General features: G+C 47.2%; 2 protein-coding genes across 6 annotated transcripts; one reads left to right on the top strand and one right to left on the bottom strand.

Annotated features, from left to right (window-relative positions):
• The first annotated feature begins 8,117 nt into the window (after positions 1 to 8,117).
• On the top strand, positions 8,118 to 13,058 carry NR1I3 (nuclear receptor subfamily 1 group I member 3). 3 transcript variants are annotated; one of them, XM_045547173.1, is made up of 9 exons: positions 8,118 to 8,373; positions 8,525 to 8,664; positions 9,151 to 9,281; positions 10,519 to 10,688; positions 10,913 to 11,052; positions 11,281 to 11,426; positions 11,510 to 11,638; positions 11,832 to 11,937; positions 12,800 to 13,058. In XM_045547173.1, the coding sequence occupies exons 2-9, from the start codon at positions 8,558 to 8,560 to the stop codon at positions 12,927 to 12,929; spliced, it is 1,059 nt and encodes a 352-aa protein (XP_045403129.1). In that variant the 5' UTR covers positions 8,118 to 8,373; positions 8,525 to 8,557; the 3' UTR covers positions 12,930 to 13,058. The 3 variants fall into 3 exon arrangements, with proteins under 3 accessions (XP_045403129.1, XP_045403130.1, XP_045403131.1); XM_045547174.1 differs by having other exon boundaries at positions 8,137 to 8,373; positions 11,522 to 11,638; XM_045547175.1 differs by lacking the exon at positions 11,510 to 11,638 and having other exon boundaries at positions 8,137 to 8,373.
• Positions 12,112 to 17,972, bottom strand: TOMM40L (translocase of outer mitochondrial membrane 40 like). 3 transcript variants are annotated; one of them, XM_045547177.1, is made up of 10 exons: positions 16,527 to 17,972; positions 16,059 to 16,306; positions 15,713 to 15,780; positions 15,317 to 15,409; positions 14,935 to 15,036; positions 14,690 to 14,795; positions 14,373 to 14,495; positions 14,180 to 14,256; positions 13,869 to 13,971; positions 12,112 to 13,750 (listed from the first exon to the last, which is right to left on the bottom strand). In XM_045547177.1, exons 2-10 carry the CDS (start codon positions 16,171 to 16,173, stop codon positions 13,611 to 13,613), a joined length of 927 nt encoding a protein of 308 aa, XP_045403133.1. In that variant the 5' UTR covers positions 16,174 to 16,306; positions 16,527 to 17,972; the 3' UTR covers positions 12,112 to 13,610. The 3 variants fall into 3 exon arrangements, with proteins under 3 accessions (XP_045403133.1, XP_045403135.1, XP_045403134.1); XM_045547179.1 differs by lacking the exon at positions 15,713 to 15,780; XM_045547178.1 differs by lacking the exon at positions 16,527 to 17,972 and having other exon boundaries at positions 16,059 to 16,390.
• Positions 17,973 to 18,078: the final 106 nt, after the last annotated feature.

Below are 18,078 nucleotides of genomic sequence, written 5' to 3'. Positions count from 1 at the left end.
TTGGAAAGATTGTCTTTAGCGAAGTAGACCTCTCCCAAGTTCTTAAACAGCTATGAAAAGATTATAAAGACAATTCAAGACAAGACCAAGATCAGCAAGGTTTTTCAATAACAACCATATGGTAAATATTTTAGGCTTTGCACGCCATAGGTGGTTTCTGTTGAGACCACTCGAGTCTCCCCTTGTAGCTTGAAAGGGGACATAGACAATATGTACCCAACCAAATAGATTTGGCTATGGTCTAATAAAACTTTACTTGTGGGCTGGGCATGGTGGCTCAGGCCTGTAATCCTAGCACTCTGGGAGGCTGAGGCAGGAGAATTGCTCGAGGTCAGGAGTTCGAGATCAGCCTGAGCAAGAGCGAGACCCAATCTCTACTAAAAGTGGAAAGAAATTATCTGGACAACTAAAAATATATAGAAATAATTAGCTGGGCATGGTGGCACATGCCTGTAGTTCCAGCTACTCGGGAGGCTGAGGCAGAAGGATTGCTTAAGCCCAGGAGTTTGAGGTTGCTGTGAGCTAGGCTGATGCCACGGCACTCTAGCCCGGGGAAAAAAAACTTTACTTGTGGACACTAAATTTCACATAATTTAGTGTTAGGAAATATTCTTCTAAAATTTTAATTTAAAACCATTCTTAACTCACAGGCAGCAGGCCACATTTGGCTTATAGGCCATAAATTACCAATCCCCACCATAGATGATTAAATGCCCAAGTATGCTACAATAGTAAAGTATATAATAATAAATAGTAATAGGTCAAACAAGAAAGATATCAGATGGGACCAAAAGTCAAAAGCTTCCTGGGAAAAGTGAGATTTGGGTTGGACCTTAAAGGAAGGGTAGAATATAAACAATTGGAGGAAGGGAGAGAAGAAGGAGGAAAAGATGTGTCTCTGGTGTCTCAGTGATAACAAGAGAAAAGTGATGAAAGAAGACTCAGGTCTATGTTGGAGAAGTTACAAGAGATATGGGAGGGCCCTGAATATCAGAATAAGGAATTTAAACTTATCCCTCATACAAATAGGTTTTTGATCCTTACAGGAGAAACACAGGACTGATTTGATAAGAGAAAGACTAAGAGCAGGGAGGCCAACATGTGGACATTGCAGTTGTACAAAGTGTAAGAGCTTGGGTGAGTGTAGTGACAGGAACAGAAGAGAAGGGATAGCATCAAGAAACATATGGCTTGGCCAGGTGTGGTGGCTCACGCCTGTAATCGTAGCACTCTGAGAGGCCAAGGTGGGAGGATTGCTTGATCTCAGGAGTTTGAGACCAGCCTGAGCAACAGAGGGACCCCATCTTCACTAGAAACAGAAAAATTAGCCGGGCATCGTGGTGTGGGCCTGTAGTCCCAGCTACTCGGGAGGCTGAGGCAGGAGGATCACTTGAGCCCAGGAGTTTGAGGTTGCTGTGAGCTAGGATGATGCCACCATGGCACTCTCTTCAGGGAAATGGAGTGAGACTCTATCTCCAAAAAAAAAAGAAGAAACACATGGCTTAAGAAATCTATAAGACCTGGTGACTAAAAAGATTTAGGGGAGGATTCAAAGTGACTTGGAGTTCAAGACTGAAAAATTGGGAAAATTATTCAATCATTTATTATGCACAAATTATGGCTGGGACCTATGCTGGGTGTTGGGATAGAAAAACCCACATGACACAGAGCTTACAGTCCAGTGGGGGGAGACAGTCACGTGAGTGCAAAGGCATGATATCATTATAGGTGCTGTGATAGAAGTTTGGGCAAGTGCAGTGGGAGTGCAGAGGAAGGAACAGAATGAGATTTAATCTACAGAGGTATCAGAAGTGACAACTAAAAACAGCAAAATTTCATGGAGGTAGAATTGTAGATTTTGGAGATATTCACATACTGAGATGAGGATAAATCAAATAAAGCATATGAAGGTACTCTGTAAACTATGATGTTAAAATGTTAGCTATGTTTACTTTTTACCAGTGCCTTGTAAATAAATGAACTATTAGGAAGGAACACAGAGGAAGGGTAGGAAGGTTAAGATCAAGCCTTAGGGAAAAAACTCATAGTTTTTCCTAACCCATAGCCCTAGGAAACAGAAGAATCCATTAGAGGAGAAAGAAAAAGAACTATTAGAAATAAAACTGGAGGACCAAGAATGCATGACATAATAGAGGTTAGGGAGAAAAAGAGTTTCAAAGAAGAGAAAGTGGTTGTCAGGAGGTCAAAAGCAATAGGGAGGTTGATTGGGAGAAACATAAGAAAAAGCCCACTGAATTCAATAGACCACAGGAGATCACTGGTGGATGTAAAGAAAGAAAATTAGAACCAGATTACAAGGCTCAAAGGAAAGGAACACTTCCTGCTCAAAGAAGTATTTGTGCCAGAACCTGGGGTGCCAAACAGGACAGAACAGGCCCATCCTAGAAATTTGGCTCAATGGATACCTGACTGAGGTCAGCCAGATATCAAATGCAAACATGGCAGGTAGCAACAGCAGGTGGCAACAGTTCAGAAAGGAGTCAGGAATCAGACCAGCAGACTAATGGGAATCCCAGAGAATCAGGACAGCAAAGGATAATAGGCTCTGAAAGACAGCAGCTGAAAGGGAAATAGAAAAGTATTCAGATGATACCATGGAACCTACAGTGCTAGCAAAATGGTAGACATGAAGTAAATACCCATTAAATATTTATTGAATGAACAAATGTATTAACTCACAAATAATAGCATTTGATGCCATGTGGAAAGAGCATGAGTTTGAAATCAGACCTTAATTCATATCCTAGCCCATTTATTCACTCCATAACATTTATTATATGTGCCTGGAGTACCAGGGACCCTAAGGATTCAAAAAACAAACATGTAGCCCTTGACTTCATCAAGGCTGGTTGACAGAGTCAGAAAGAAACCTATAATTCTTCCATAATGTGGTTCATCAAGGTTGGTTAACAGAGTAAGAAAGAAATAGGTAATTCTTCCACAATGTGGTAAGTGCTGCAATAAATGTGTGCCCAGAGGTGTAGCTCTAAACCACAGGCTCCCAGAGGAGATCTGCTGCATTTAGGCCTGAAAGGGCCCAGAGGATCAGGAGGAACAGGGGAGGAAGGTTTGGAAGTGGGAGTATGTGAAGTGATTCCAGACAGACGGAACAACAAGGACAGATGTTCAGAGGTGAGTGAGCACAGCTTGTTCAGGGAACTCTAAATGCTTAAGCACTTCTAGAGCCAAAGTGTGATGTGCTAGGTCAGGGGAGGGAAGTGGAGATAGAATAGATGAGGCCAGAGTGATTAAATAGGGGCCAGATCAGAAAGGACTTTTTATGACATGCTGAAGAGATTGGATTTTATCATGAAGGTGATGGAAAGCAAATGAAGAATTTTAAGCAGGGGAGAGACATGATCAGATTTGCATTTTAGAAATAGCAAGAGCATAGAGGATGGGTTGGAAGGAGATGAGGCTGGGAGTGGGGAGAATAATTTAATAGGCTATGCAGCAATAAGTGGAAAATGATGAGGGCCCAAACTCAGCTAAGAGGTGGTGGGCACGTAGAGGTCAGAAGATAGGAATGACAGGTTATGGCATCTGGTTATTTTTAGGAAATGAGGGAGAGAAAGGAGGATAGGTGATGCCCCAGTTCCTGGCTTGGCATCTGGAGGGTAGCAGTGGAGGGGAAGGAAAGGAAGAGGGTAAGAGAATGAACATGTATTGATTTCCTTTCATGTTCCAAGCACTGTGTAAGGAATTTTACGTGTATTACTTTATTTAATCTTCACAACAAACCTGGATAATGGATGTTATTACTCTTTATTCCAGGTAAGAAAACTGAAATTCAGAGAGCTAAACTGACTAGGTCACAACCAACATAGATGTTTTTCAGACCCTAGCTTGGAAGAGGGTGAAGACATCAGTTAACCCTGGAAGCCTGTTCACCATGGATGCCAGGAGAATCCTGCAGCAAATTCCAGTCTCAGTCTGCTTTATGGGATAGCCCCTGAAGCTGAGGAGCATTTCTGTACATAGAAGAGCAAGCTCAGAGAGGTCTGCCCCAAGTCAACCCCATCTCAAAGAACTTCAAGTTGGACTTCTCCAAGAAGAACAAGGCTTGAGATAATCCCTGGACCAGAATATCTTTCTGTGTCTAGCCTCTCTCTAAGCACTCAGTGCTGTTCTAGGAAGAAGAGGTATACCTCCCTTCCCTGGTCTCGGGTTGGCCTGATTCTCAGGGCCCCCTGGAGCTGAGTCTCCGTCATGGCAAACAATTAGGGAAATGGCAAAAAAAAAGTAATTCAGCTAGCAAGAGCCAGAGTCAGAATTTGAACCCAAGTCTATGTGACTCCAAATCCCACATTCTTTCCACTTTCACATGTTGGGGTAGTCAGCAAGTTAGGCAATATAGGAGAGGTTGGTTTGTGGGGGAGGTTAGCAATGAGCTCCATTTAGACATATTGAATTTGAGATGTCTGTGACATCCAAGTGCAGTCATCTAATAAACTGCTGGATATGTTGGTCTTTATACAAGTTATTTAAACTCTCCGAGCCTTGGTTTTCTTATCTGTAAAATGGTGATATTACCTGTCTTACAGAGTTAACACAGGTAAGGATTCTTACATAGTACTCTACTCATATTGGGAATTCCATAAGAATAAATGAAGCAATTAATACCTATAATATCATACATAATCTTCTCCACAAAATTTAGAGCTTGATCATATATTTCCTTTAAGATCTAGGAGTTCAACTTATTTATTCAGTCCCATAATTAGACTGTAAATGTCTCTATAGTAGGGATTCTCTCTTTTGTTCCTCCTCATGGTAACTAATGACATAATGGACACTTGATAGCTTATTGCTAAATTGTCAACTGTGGAAGTGGATCAGGGCCTCTTCCTGTAGTCCCTCTCTCAGTTGGTGGTACCACCATCCATTCAATCACCCATATTAGAAACCTCGAATCATCTTTAACTGCTCTTCTTTCTCAACCCAGACATTCTAGTAGCCACCAAATTCCAATGATTTCACCTCCCATGTATTTCTCAAAACCCTTTTCTCCCCTACATCCTACCACTATTCTAGCTCAGGCTTAATCTTCTCTCACCTACATTATGGCGTAAGTTTTCTAACTGATCTCTTTGCTTCCAGTCCTGCTCACTCAAATCCATCTTTCAAATAGCCAACAGAGTAAGATATCTAGAATACAGATCTGACCAGCTTACCCTCTAAAAGCTTCTTGATGGACTCAAACTGCTTAACCTGAAACATGAGGCCTCCTGTGATCTGGGCCTGCCTACAGTTCAACCCCATATCACATCTCCCTAGCCTTGTCTTTGCTCACTCCCAACCTGAAATGTTATGCATCACTTGTGGTTCTATCATATGTACCTTTTGGGTGGGCGGGGCAGAGACTTACTCTGTTGCCTGGGCTAATAGTGCAATGGCATCATCATAGCTCATGGCCACCTTAAACTCCTGGGCTCAAGCAACCCTCCTCTCAAGTAGCTGGCACTATGCCACCATGCCTGGCTAACTTTTAAAATATTCTGTAGAGATGGTGTCTTGTTATGTTGCTCAGGCTGGTTTCGAACTTCTGCCTCAAGTGATCCTCCTGCCTTGGCCTCCCAAAGTACTAGGGTTACCGGCATCAGCCACCAAGCCCTGCCATATGTAACTTTTTGTATCTGGCTTCTTGAACTTCTCAGATTGCACCCTCTGCCTGGACTGCCTTTTATTTTCCCTTGGCTAACTCTTCATTATCCTTTAAAAATCAATTCAGTTGTCCCTCCTCCAGGAAGCCTTTCCTAACTCCTCCTCAACATCCTCTTGCCAAAGCAGGGTTATTTGCCCCTCTTCTGTGGTCCCTTAATGCTCTGTGCACAGCACCATCCTTGATCTGACCATATTTCTTTATATCTGTTTAAAGATCTTCCTATCCCACTAGCATTTAAACTCCATGAGGGCAGGAAAGCATCTTATTCATCTTTTTATCCCTAGTATCTAACATATAATAGGTAGGTTATGAGTCAATATTTGATTAATAAATTAGTGTGAATTCTCAGAGTCACAAAGACACCAACAGATATATACACATAAATATGCTTACCATCTCCCAAAGACCAGATCCAAGCATCTGTGCTCTCTGGAATTCAGCTTATTTCAAAATGCAAAGTTATGCATGGTTTGATGCTATACAGCTTGAGATTAAGGGTTCTACCAATTCATTCTGGGAACCTAAACAAGGCTCTTTATGACTCAGTCTCCTCTCTCTCTTTCTCTCTCTCTGTGTCTGTGTGTGTGTTTATGACTCTGCACTTGGGGTTTTTAACTCATCTTTAGAGAAACATTAATTAAATTGAACTCTTAACTGAAGCAGAAGACATGATAGCAAAAAAAAAAAAAGGAAAAAGAAAAATAAATGCTTATTTCTAGTAGGAAAAGACTATAATATACAAACAGCAAACACCCAGAAAGATCGGCAGTGAGAAGAATCTTTCTTTTTTTTTTTTTTTAGGAGACAGGGTCTTAAAACACAGGCTCTGTCACCCATGCTGGAGTGTGGTGGTGTGATCATAGCTAATTGCAGCCTCAAACTCCTGGCTCAAGTGATCCTCCTGCCTCAGCACGCCCAGTAGCTGGGACTACAGGCACACACCACTACACCTGGCTAATTTGTCTTATTTTTTACAGGGCTGGGGGTCTCGCTATGTTGCCCAGGCTGGTCTCAAACATCTGGCTTCAAGCAATCCTCTCACCTCGGCCTCCCAAAGTGCTGGGATTATAGGTATGAGTCACCGTACCCTGCTGAATCTTTCTGATTGAAAGACTGAGACTTTAGACTTTATTCCAGTTTGTATGGGACCAGATTTATCTAAAATAGATTTATCCAACATATTGCTCATCCCCAAAACATCCAAATATTTTGAAATGACTTTTTCTGTTCATAGATGTTGGGAGAGCAGATAGATAGATGGATATAGACACAAACACACTTATAAAAATATTCTCCAGTGATGACGATGAAGCACTAGACAACTCCAGTGAAGACTTATACTTTTGAATCTTAAACTTATTCATCTTATTAGTTAGAGGTTCTTTAAATTGACTCCAGACAGAACTAGGTACATAATTTGGGGGGCCCAACTTAAAATAAAAATGTAAGGCCCTTTGTTCAAAAATCATTAAGTATTTCAATACAGCAACAGTAGAGCACTGAACCAAGCATGAGAGTCCCCTGAATGCAGTGTCTTATGCAACTGCACACAAAAAGCCAGCTCTTATGCAAGAGTTCCCAAATCAACCGTAACTACCTCTAATGAGAGGTCACTCTGGTTTGTTTATTTATCTTAAATATTCCTCTTTTCTTTTCTTTTTTTTTTTTTTTTTTTTTTTTTTTAGAGATGGGCTCTTGCTATGTTGTCCAACCTGGCCTTGAACTCCTGGGCTCAAGTGATCCTCCTGCCTCAGCCTCCTGAGTAGCTGGGACTACAGGCTTGTGCCACAGTTTCCTGAGGTAACTCTGATTTAATTCTCAGCACTCTCTAGTTAGGAAGTGGGATCCTTTCTAACTCTTTACATAGGCTCTTTTTTTTTTTTTTTAGACAAGGTCTTACTCTGTTGCCCAGGCTGGAGTGCAGTGGCATGATCATATAGCTCACTGCAGCCCTGAAGTCCTGGGCTCAAGAGATCTTCCTGCCTCAGCCTCCTAAGTAACTGGGACTACAGGCATGTGCCAGCACACACCTGGCTAGTTTTTTAACTTTTGTAGAGACGGGGTCTTGCTGTGTTGCCCAGGCTAGTCTCAAACTCCTGGCCTCAAGCAGTCCTCCTGCCTTAGCCTCCCAGAGCGGTAGGATTACAAGCATGAGACACCTCACCCAGCCTGCATAGGCTCTTAATTAGACCCCAGTCTCTTTTTAAGAACTTTCCTTTTGGGAGCTTTGTGCAACTGTTATACCTATTCTTTTACTACTGACATACTGTGTGTGAAAAAGCTTGCTGGGTGTCTCCATCTCTCTCTCTCTCACTTCCCAGCTTGTCTGGGATCCACGTACAAAGGAGGCTGCAGATCAAAGCCTCTAATGAGTCATGAGGTCCCTGCCCACAAAAGTCCCTCCCCATGTGCCACCAACCAGCACCTTGGGCATGCTGGGAAAACCTCCTACCCAGCCTTTGCCCTGAGTCCAGGGTCTGTACCCTAACTTCATAGTCACTGAGAGCAACTGGAAGGCACATACCACAGACTCTTGTCTTCCGGGTACTGAAGGCCATAATCCCTAACTCCAATCACTGGCAATTGCTGACATCAAAGGGAAAGCACAGTCAGCGGGGGAGTTTGGGAAGGGGCATTCCACACCAGCTTCTGTGGCCTGCGGATGACATGCTGCCTGAGAGAAGCAGGTAGGAAATCTGGGAGGCCAGAGACTAAACACAATGAACTGTAGGTAATGCTGGGGATCAGGTTCAGGGCAGGTTTGGGAAGAGACTGTGCAAAAGGGGGAGAAGAAGGTTGGTGAGAAGAGGGTCAAGTGTTAACCCCTTCCACATTCAGGGATCTGTGACAGCGACCTGAATACCTGAAGCCATGGCCAGTTGGGAAGATGAGCCAAAGAACTGTGTGGTATGTGGAGACCGAGCCACAGGCTATCACTTCCATGCCCTGACTTGTGAGAGTTGCAAGGGTTTCTTCAGGTGAGAGCCTACTCCTCAATAGAAACCATCCCCCCAAACGGCCTGTCGGTTAGCCTCTAAACCCTGGCACATGCCCAAGCTTGTCCAGCTACATTACTCCTCTATCTTAGAGTCTAACTACCCTGTAGCTAGCACCCTACATCTTGCTAACCATGACACTGTATAAACTGGTGACATAACAGAGAGAAGGCCAAACATTTATTTGATAGACACAGCACATTAGTCAAGAGTACACATGTGGTCACTACCTGCAATGCACCAACCCAGTACTACATCAACTAGGCTTTCTTGTGTGATCTTGTGTCCCGATGGAAATGTTTGAGATGTGTAGGACTCTACCCACCCGGGGGACCTTTGGGCACTGCTCAGCTTAGCCCATGTTACCAGATTCCCAAGTGTTTTATACCATGTCATCTTAGCCCCTCACACATCCACCCGCCTGTTCACTGCCATCCCAGACCCTAATAACGTCTCTGTCTCTCACAGACGAACAGTCAGCAAAAGCACTCGTCTTACCTGCCCCTTTGCTGGAAGCTGTGAAGTCAGCAAGGCCCAGAGGCGCCACTGCCCAGCATGCAGGTTGCAGAAGTGCCTAGATGCTGGCATGAGGAAAGACAGTGAGTTGGCCCCCTACCATCTCCCAAACCCACTGACAATGCCTCTCTGCTTTGTCCTTATTCCCAACAGTGCGTGCTGCATATAGCGGGCAGAGCAGGCTTTTTGAAACTAATCAGGTTGAACTCCTTGTTCTGCTGCTTTCCACCCTTCTCACTACTGCACTTGACTGGTCTTAAAAAAAAAAAAAAGAAAGAAAAGAAACTAATCAGATTATGTCACTATTCTGCTCAAAACCTCCAATAGCTCCCCATCTCAAAGGACATGATCTCATGGTCTAGCTCCCCCACACCAGCTTTCAGACTTTATTTCCTACTCTTTCCCCCTTGCTCAATCCATTCTGGTCACACTGACTTTAATGCCATCCTTGAACACACCAAGCATACCCTTTCCCAGGACTTTCGCACTTGACATTCCCTCTACCTGAACTTCTCTTCTCCTACATGTTCACATGGCTAGCTTTTTCTTTTCTATCTCTTAAGTATAGTGCCTGTCAGCTAGTAGGTACTTAACAATTGAATTAATGCTTTCTCTGTGCCAGATAACTACACTATGCTCCCAACAGACAATGTAAGTGGAGTTCACAGAAGTCAATTTGCCCAAGTCCATTCAGCTAAAAAGTTGTACAGCCAGTATTCAAAATCGAGTCTCTCTGACTCCCAAATTCTTGCTTATCCCATGATATCATACTACTTTTCAATATGGAAGGGTAGAGAGGAAACTGTAGAAGTCAAAAGATCTTGGTTTGAATTCAATCTACATTACTTATTTTGTGGACCTGTTACTGGAATCTAAGCCTGTTTATGTTTCTGAAAAATATGAATATTACTTGCCCTGACTACCATAGGGCTATTTCAGCCAGGAGATTCAACCTCAGAACATTTCATATTATAATGCTATGAAAACATAAGGTGATGTTTTAGGTATCAAGGCCCCTCCCTCTTCAATGTTCCCCCAGAAGCCAAAAATGTCTCCTCACCCCTTTGCCACTTTACTCTCCACCCTTCCCTTCCTTCCATGCACTGTTTTCTGCTACAGTGTCTCACAGGTCAGTGAAAGTGTGCAGGAATTCCTGCCTCCGGGTGGCGCTAGGACTTCAGCCAAGCCCAAGGAAGCCCCAGGAACTCTCCTCCCTCCCCCACCCTTCAGGGCGGCTGAAGGGCCCCAGATCAGGAACTGGCAGAGAGAGGTGCTGTCAGCTGGTCTCAATAGCTTTGTCACATCTCTTGCTTGGCACAGTGATATTGTCAGTAGAAGCCCTGGCGTTGCGGCGAGTGAAGCAGGCCCAGCGGCGGGCACAGCAGGCACCTATGCAGCTGAGTAAGGAGCAGGAAGAGCTGATCCGAACACTCCTAGGAGCCCACACTCGCCACATGGGCACCATGTTTGAACACTTTGTGCACTTCAGGGTGAGCATTTACAGGACTTAGGCTGGAATATGAGCAAAAGGGTGCCAAAGGAGGCTGGCCTGAGGGAGAGGGCTGTGTGCTATGCACCAGTACAGAAGACAGGGCTTCTCCAAAACCCCTGCCCCGGCAGGCTCCTCAGCAAGGAACCCTTTTAAGATAAAGCAGGTGAGACCTAAAGGAAGGCCTTGGGCCAGGGCCCCTCACTCACATTCTGATCTTTGCAGCCTCCAGCTTATCTATTCATCCATCACCAGCCCTCGCCCGCCCTGGCCCCTTTACTGCCTCTGCTCATGCACTTTGCAGACATCAACACTTTCATGGTACAGCAAATCATCAAGTTCACCAAGGACCTGCCCCTCTTCCGGTGAGTGACTTCTGCTCATCTTTTAGGAAGTGAACACTTCAGTAAACTATACATCCAACCACCTACAAAAGTTATTGACCAAAGATTAACACATCCCTCAGCCTTTCCAAGCACCAGGTCTCAAATTCCCAGCTTTGTCTTTAATTGTGTCAGTCAGGATTAGGAGTTCCTCTCCCTCTCTGAAGTTGGGGCTTGAGTCTAAAGTGCCCTTGTTTCCTGTCCCCATAGGTCCCTGCCCATGGAGGACCAGATCTCCCTTCTCAAGGGAGCAGCTGTGGAAATCGTTCACATCGCACTCAATTCCACTTTCTGTCTCCAAACACAAAACTTCCTTTGTGGGCCTCTTCGCTACACGATGGAAGATGCAGCCCACGGTGAGATGGTGCTAGAGCAGGAGAGGGCATGTGTCCTTGTGGTATGGCATGTGGTTGGGTGACCTGGAGACTCCTAAATCTAGTGTCTCCCATAGTGGGGTTCCAGGTAGAGTATTTGGAGTTGGTCTTTCGCTTCCATGGGACACTGAGACAACTGCAGCTTCGGGAGCCTGAGTATGTGCTCTTGGCTGCCATGGCCCTCTTCTCTCCTGGTGAGCATCTCCCAAAGCCCAGAAACTTTTCTCCACCACGTCTGCCCAAACTCTCAGCTCCTCAAATCCATCCATCTCAGGCCTTCTAGCCTTCAAACCTGCAGAGTAGGTCTACACCAGCCTCAGCCTCCAGGACACTGCGCAGGCCTTCCCCTTCCCTCCACCTTGTCCTTCCCAGCTCCATATCTTACAGACCGGCCTGGAATTACCCAGAGAGAGGAGATCGATCAGCTGCAAGAGGAGGTGGCACTGACTCTGCAAAGCTACATCAAGGGCCATCAGCCAAAACCCCGGAATCGGTACAGTGGGAGACTAGGAGCTTAGAGGACACACTGAGGCAGTAAGGGGTTAGAAAAACACTGAGCTTGGGAGGAATGTTTTTTACTGTCCTTTCCTTAGGGAAACCAGGTCTCTTTTGGTCTATCCCATCCCAGTCTTACATAGTTCCAGCATCCAAATTGCTCTTACTGCTGTTTCATCTCACTTTTTCCAGATTTTTTTATTCAGTAGAGATGCAAAGTAGTAGCTCACAGGCTGTGTATAATAGCATTCCTGAGATTGATGACATCCATCACCTCACTAGTCCAACCTCTCCAGACTAAAGCAGATTTTGAAGAGTCTTGTTCATTCTTTCCCCCTGGCCCTTCCTCTCCTCTCCATTGGACCAATTCCTTCAATTTTTCATTTCCTTTGAAGTTGTGGTCATTCATAGTTTCATGGCCAAAGCCAGTTCCTGGTTCAATAGTCCATGATCTTTCCAGGCTTTGAGGTATGCACCACTTCCTCCATGAGGCAGTTTGGCCAGAAAGGGGACACTTTATACCATAGAACACACCCACCTTCTAGAATCTGCTCTAGCCAGACCCTCAGATTCCATACAGTTGAAATTCTAGCTAAGTCTGGGGCTTTCTTCACACTTGGCCCTCAGAGCTCTGGGTTCAGGAAAAACGGGCATGATCAAAGATGATAGTGTCAGACAGAGGGCCTCCTAGGGGACCTTTGGGATCTTTGATAAATTTGTCATACCAGAGGATGATTTTCTCTAATGTTCAGACCCAGTTTGACTTAGGGACAGTTGTGGGGATCAGGGCCTCAAGACAAGACTCCCAGCTGCCTTTTTTCCCTCCTATTTTTCTGGTGACCACACTACTTCCTCCAAAGGTTTCTGTATGCGAAGCTGGTAGGCCTGTTAGTTGAGCTTCGGAGCATTAACGACGGATATGGGTACCAAATCCAGCGCATCCAGGGATTGCCTGCCATGATGCCCCTGCTCCAGGAGATCTGCAGCTGAGTCCCAGGCTCACCCCCTTCCCCAGCTCACCTGGGGCACACTGGACTGGAAAGAGAAAAATGCTGTGACCAGAGATTGGGCTCAGGAGAAAGGGAGCCCAGTGGTTGCAATGAAAGTCTAAAGCAATAACTGCCTCTTCATGCGGTCATGGGGGTGGGGGGGGGTGACTGTGGGAATAAAGTTGTTCTCTGGAAGCACAGAAGATGGGGAAGGAGGAAGCCTCAGGGCTAAGAGGTAATGAAGCTCCTTCTGGGAATGGGTGGGCCCCGCTTTCTGAGGCCAGAGATTTGGCCCTTCAGCCCTACTTTTCCAGCCTTGGGAGGCTCTGGGATGGAAAACAGGGTAGTAAGCTAATCCCATGCAGGATTAACCAAAGGGAAATGAAGAAAGAAGTGGGTCAGGGGAGAAAGTCAGCCAGACATACCCCTTAATCCTCTTCCCTTAGTCCAGAGCCACAAGAGCATGGGGAAGATGATAGTGGGGCTTGTGGTAGTGGTTGGAGCCTCAAGCCACTGCCTCATCAGCTGCCCCTGTGGCAGCTCCAGTTCTGAGGAGGGCATGGTCCTGTCCCCCACTCTGTTCCTAGGACCTAGAGGTAACCCAGCAAGGTGGGCTCTGGAGAGGGGCCTGGTCTCTGGCCCTTGGGCACCCGACTCAGAGGTTCCAGCTGCTGTGGGGACCTCAGCCCACAGTGATGCTGAAGCCACAGTGGAATCTGTTGCGCCAGTGATTGAGGAAGGCTCCAAGGGCTAGAGTGACAGGCAGGGGGGGCATCTTCTTCTCCAGCACAGCACCTACACACCAGTTACTATCCACCAAGCCTGTTGGGGGAGAGAATATCAACTGGGTTATTTAACAAGGCTTGGAGAAAGGAGTCAGCAGAAGTAAGGTAGAGCTTCCCTCCCTCTGCATCCCCCACCCCTCAGCAATAACCCTCACCTCTAAACACCATGTTGGCCTGGGGCAGAGTCAGGTGGTAACCAAAGGAGAAGGTTGTGTCCTGTAGCCTTGTGTTTGCCTCAAACTCCACTCCAACCTGAACCTGAGAACCATGCGCAAAGATGAGAGGGATCAGTGTCAGTGAAGACTAGGGGGGTCCTGACAGGGGATCAGCAGAATGAGGGCATGCTTGGCAATGTATATGTAGCACAGATAGGAAGAATACTAAGTCAGCAGGGCCTGTGGAGGTCCAGAGGCACAGAAGTTCATGACCTGCTTGCTGGGCTGGGGGATAAGATCAGTGGTCTCACCTGTTCATTTGCCCTGTGGTAATAACTTGCATGGGCCCCGCCTGATCCCACATTCAATGTAGCTACCCAGTGTACAGCTGTGAAAACCAAAGTACAGGGGGAAAGGAGTGTTACTGTAGTAGGACACAGGCCAGGGACTGCAGCAAAGTCCAGAATTGCCTCCGTGCCCCCACTACTCCACTTTGCCCCATACCCGAGTACTTCCCAGCCAGTGTCAAGATGGCCCCCTCTTCGCCTGGCCGCCGGTGATAAACTAGCTCTCCTCCCAGCACCAGCCGATGAGTGAGACTCTGTAGGAAGTGAGCGACCATGATCACTGTGGGGGAATAGGGAGACATGGAGTCAGTCATAGAAACACCCAAGCCTGCTCCCTTACCCCCAGTAACCGTCATGCCAGTCTACCCAAGAAGTTCCTTTTCAAATCCCCGAACTGTACAGAACATGAAGAGGCATAGCCAACATTAGCAAATGGGCAGCCAAGATAAAAAGAACCCTGACCCAATTCCTCACCTGATTCCCCAATCAGGTCAGGATTTCCTAGGGTCAGAGTGGCTGTGTAGTCATCTCCTCGATACTCTCCATCAAACTGCCATGTCAGGAACTTGGCCTGCTGCGTCTGGGTGGGGAGAGCAAGAAGTAAAATCTCCCTCTCTCTTTCTGATCACTATTGCCTCTGCTCCCCGCCCCCATTTGCCAGAGCAGGAAACTCATGGGGGAGAAAGAGGAAATGGATGGAGGCAGGAACTGTGGGTCACCTGGAAGACAGCCTTAGCTCGGAGCCGCTCTGCCAAGAGAAGCAGGACCTGGGCGTTGAGGCTGCCACTGCTGTCCATATCCCCTACCACAGTGGGGAACACCTGCAGAAGAGTAGACAATAGTAAGGCTGAGTGAGCTAGGTGGCACCACTCAGCCTAAACCCAAATATAGAATTTCATTAAAGGCCCCCTGCGCCCCCTGGTGGAGGCACAAAGACAAACAGGGCTCTTCGCACAAATGTTTCTCTGCTCTTACCCATTCAGAAGAGACAGAGAAAATCAGGTTACTGACCATTTTTCTCCATAACCCACATTTCCTCCTCCACCAGACCTGGATCCCAGGTGGGCTTTTAGGGAGATGCCCGGTGTGTGGAGTCCTCACCTCAGTGGGGCTAAGCTGCCAGTCCCCTGCATAGGCCGCATGGAGGTGATAGCCTGGCAAGCCCAGGGCACTCATGTGTACCGTGTGAGCAACCTGAGGAAAGAGGCGTCAATGGAGAAGACAGCATTGCATTCCTGCTCCATTTCAATCCCATCCCACCCTTCATCTTCTCCCCATCCAGAAGGCCTCTTAAGAATCCCAAATATTCCAACACATACAGAGGGTCACCAGATCGAAAGCAACAAGTCTCACAGGCAAGGGAGGTAAAGAGAGCCCCACATCCTCCCTTATTTGTCCCACATCGCCTGGCTAAGGCTGGAGTACAAAGGAAAGGAGAAGAGGACCCAGGAACAGGCAAGGAGGAATAGTAAAGAGGGGCCAGAGAAGTGGGAGCACCTGGAAATGGCTGCTCAGAACCTTGTTGACAACGAGCTTCACTCCCTCCATCTGTGCAGGGAATACATCTGAAGGGGGTGAGGGGAAGGGAAGGAATAAGCACAGACAAGGAACCCCTACCCCAAGCGGTAGTCTCCCCTCTCAATCCCATAGGAAGCACCTTGGAGGAATTGACCTCCTTTCAAGTCCTGCAACGAAATGCTCCACTTCACTTGGGCACCTGATCCTCCCTGACGCGGGATACCCAGCTGTGATCTCTCCTTTCCTGCTTCCATCCCTAGACGCATTCAAGACCCTCCCCTTGTCTGCCCCTTCATCTTGAGACACCCAAATGCCAAGTTCTCACCTTTGCATAGCCGATGCAGCTCATCGAAGCTCCCAGGGTTGGGCAAAGGTTCCTCTCGGCGGGGGCTCCGGCGGAGCAAAGTCCCCATCGGTGCCAGGCCCAGTGTATTCCCCATTTTAGTCCAGAGGACCGGCAGGGGCAGAGGTTAGCCTGGGAAAGAACTATTGCTCCCTCTACCCTCCACGGGCCCCACCCCCCATCATCCAGCTCCCCAGTCCTAGAAACTTCCACATGGTCCGACGCTAGACCTGGAACAGGAAGAGTTGGGGGAGAGAGCACTGATGGGGAGACTGAACCCCAGGCACACTCCCCCCCCGTCTTTGATCCTTCACCCCCACCTGTCACCCCTGTCATCTCTCCCATTCTCTAATCCTAGCCCCCACCACAGACTTCATCTAGCTTCCTATTCCCTCTACTCTTCATTCCCAGGCCCCAAGGCCAGGCTCGCAATGGAGCAGTATCCCTTACCATGTCAGACCATCATGCTGCCCCTTTCCCTCCGGCACACCCCGGTCATCTTGATGGGGGCAGCCATCTTGGGTGATGGCAGAATTACGGCTTCACGCTGTATTACCAGCGTGGTCATGAGCGCCATCTTGGAATAGGGCAAAGAAAGACATCAAAGACCCAACCCTCCCCTAATTAGGCCCCGCCCAATCCATGAAAAAAAGCCTCCTCGATCTCCCAGGGGCCAATGGGAGAGGTGGAAGCAAAGGAGTGGCAGGCCTGACGGCCAGAGAGCTTCGGCCCCGGCGCTGCAGAGCTGGGCGGATCTTAGTTGGCGGCTCCTTAGACTTAAGTAGAAGGCCTTAGATCGCCAAGCGAATCCTCTCCAAGGTCGGGAAAAACCTGTGAGCTTGCAAGACACTAGAGGGAGTATCTTGTAGCTTGGGCCCTTGAAGCTCTTTCCACACCCCTGAGAAAAGTGAAACCGCAGCCTGAAGACTTGGCTTTTGTGAAGGGTGACAGAGGGAACGACTCTGAATACTTCTTTCAAACCTTGGTTCATTTATGTCGCTCCCTCCTTCCCGTAGAACTCGTGGGGAATCCTGCTCACAGCCCTCCACAGGTGGGCTACTCATAAGCACCGCTCTTCTTAGGACAGAGACCCACACTTCCCTCTGGCGGTCTACCTTTCTCAACGTTCCCCCTCTTGCCCTCTTGGTGGAATGGGGATGGGCGGCAGAGTTTGGGGCAGTGGGGTAGGTTCTAGCAGAACTATTCCCTGAAACAGCTGCCCTCTGTAGTTAACTCTTTCTTCCCTGCGTACCTAGGCAGAGTTGGCCATATGGACTCCAGCCCCCAAATGGGCTCCATCCCAGGCCCAGGGGTAAGCCAAGGGGGTGACCGTCAAGCACTAAGAGCTCACAGGGGAATAATTGAAGATGGAGTAACATTCTTGGTCTCTGGTCACTACCTCCCTCATTAGCTCTATTCCTTCACTCACACCTTTCAGAATGTTCCATGTACACAAAAAGTAAGCTCTGAGGTCAAAAGGGTGAAAGATACAAATGCTTCTGATATCTATTTGGCTGCTTTCACCCAAATGCTTTGGGCCTGGGGAATGTACTTCTTTCCCCCTCGCAATCAGGGCTGGGACAAGGGCCAGGGCCTTGGCCAGAGGGATGCTATAGTGCTATAGCCCCTCCTAACTCAATATTGGCTAACTACTGCCTAGAACCGATAATGTGATCAAATGACCAGTCACCTTCAACCTTTATCCTGGCAGAAGCCTCTTTTTCACCTCTTTTCCTGCCAGAGTCCTCCAGTTGGGAGGGAGAGGGCAGAAGTGTTTCCTGAATTTGTTTTATTGGGGGTAGGGTATGCTCATTGATCAGCACCTGGGTCATTCTGGGCTCTCATGTTTTCTTCCCCTATCTCATTACACATTAACTCAAAAAGGGACAAAGTCAATCACACCTGCCCTCTGTCCCTGACTCTCATTCCCCTAACCCCCATTCCGCTCACCCTGCCCCTGATTTCAACTCATTTCTCCTTCTGTTCCCCAATACCTCCCTGC

The sequence above is a fragment of the Lemur catta genome, chromosome 3 (genome assembly GCF_020740605.2).
Source record: "Lemur catta isolate mLemCat1 chromosome 3, mLemCat1.pri, whole genome shotgun sequence".
In the NCBI taxonomy this organism is placed as follows: domain Eukaryota; kingdom Metazoa; phylum Chordata; class Mammalia; order Primates; family Lemuridae; genus Lemur; species Lemur catta.
Note: the sequence above shows the minus strand (reverse complement) of the source record. Positions and strands in the feature narration are given on the sequence as shown.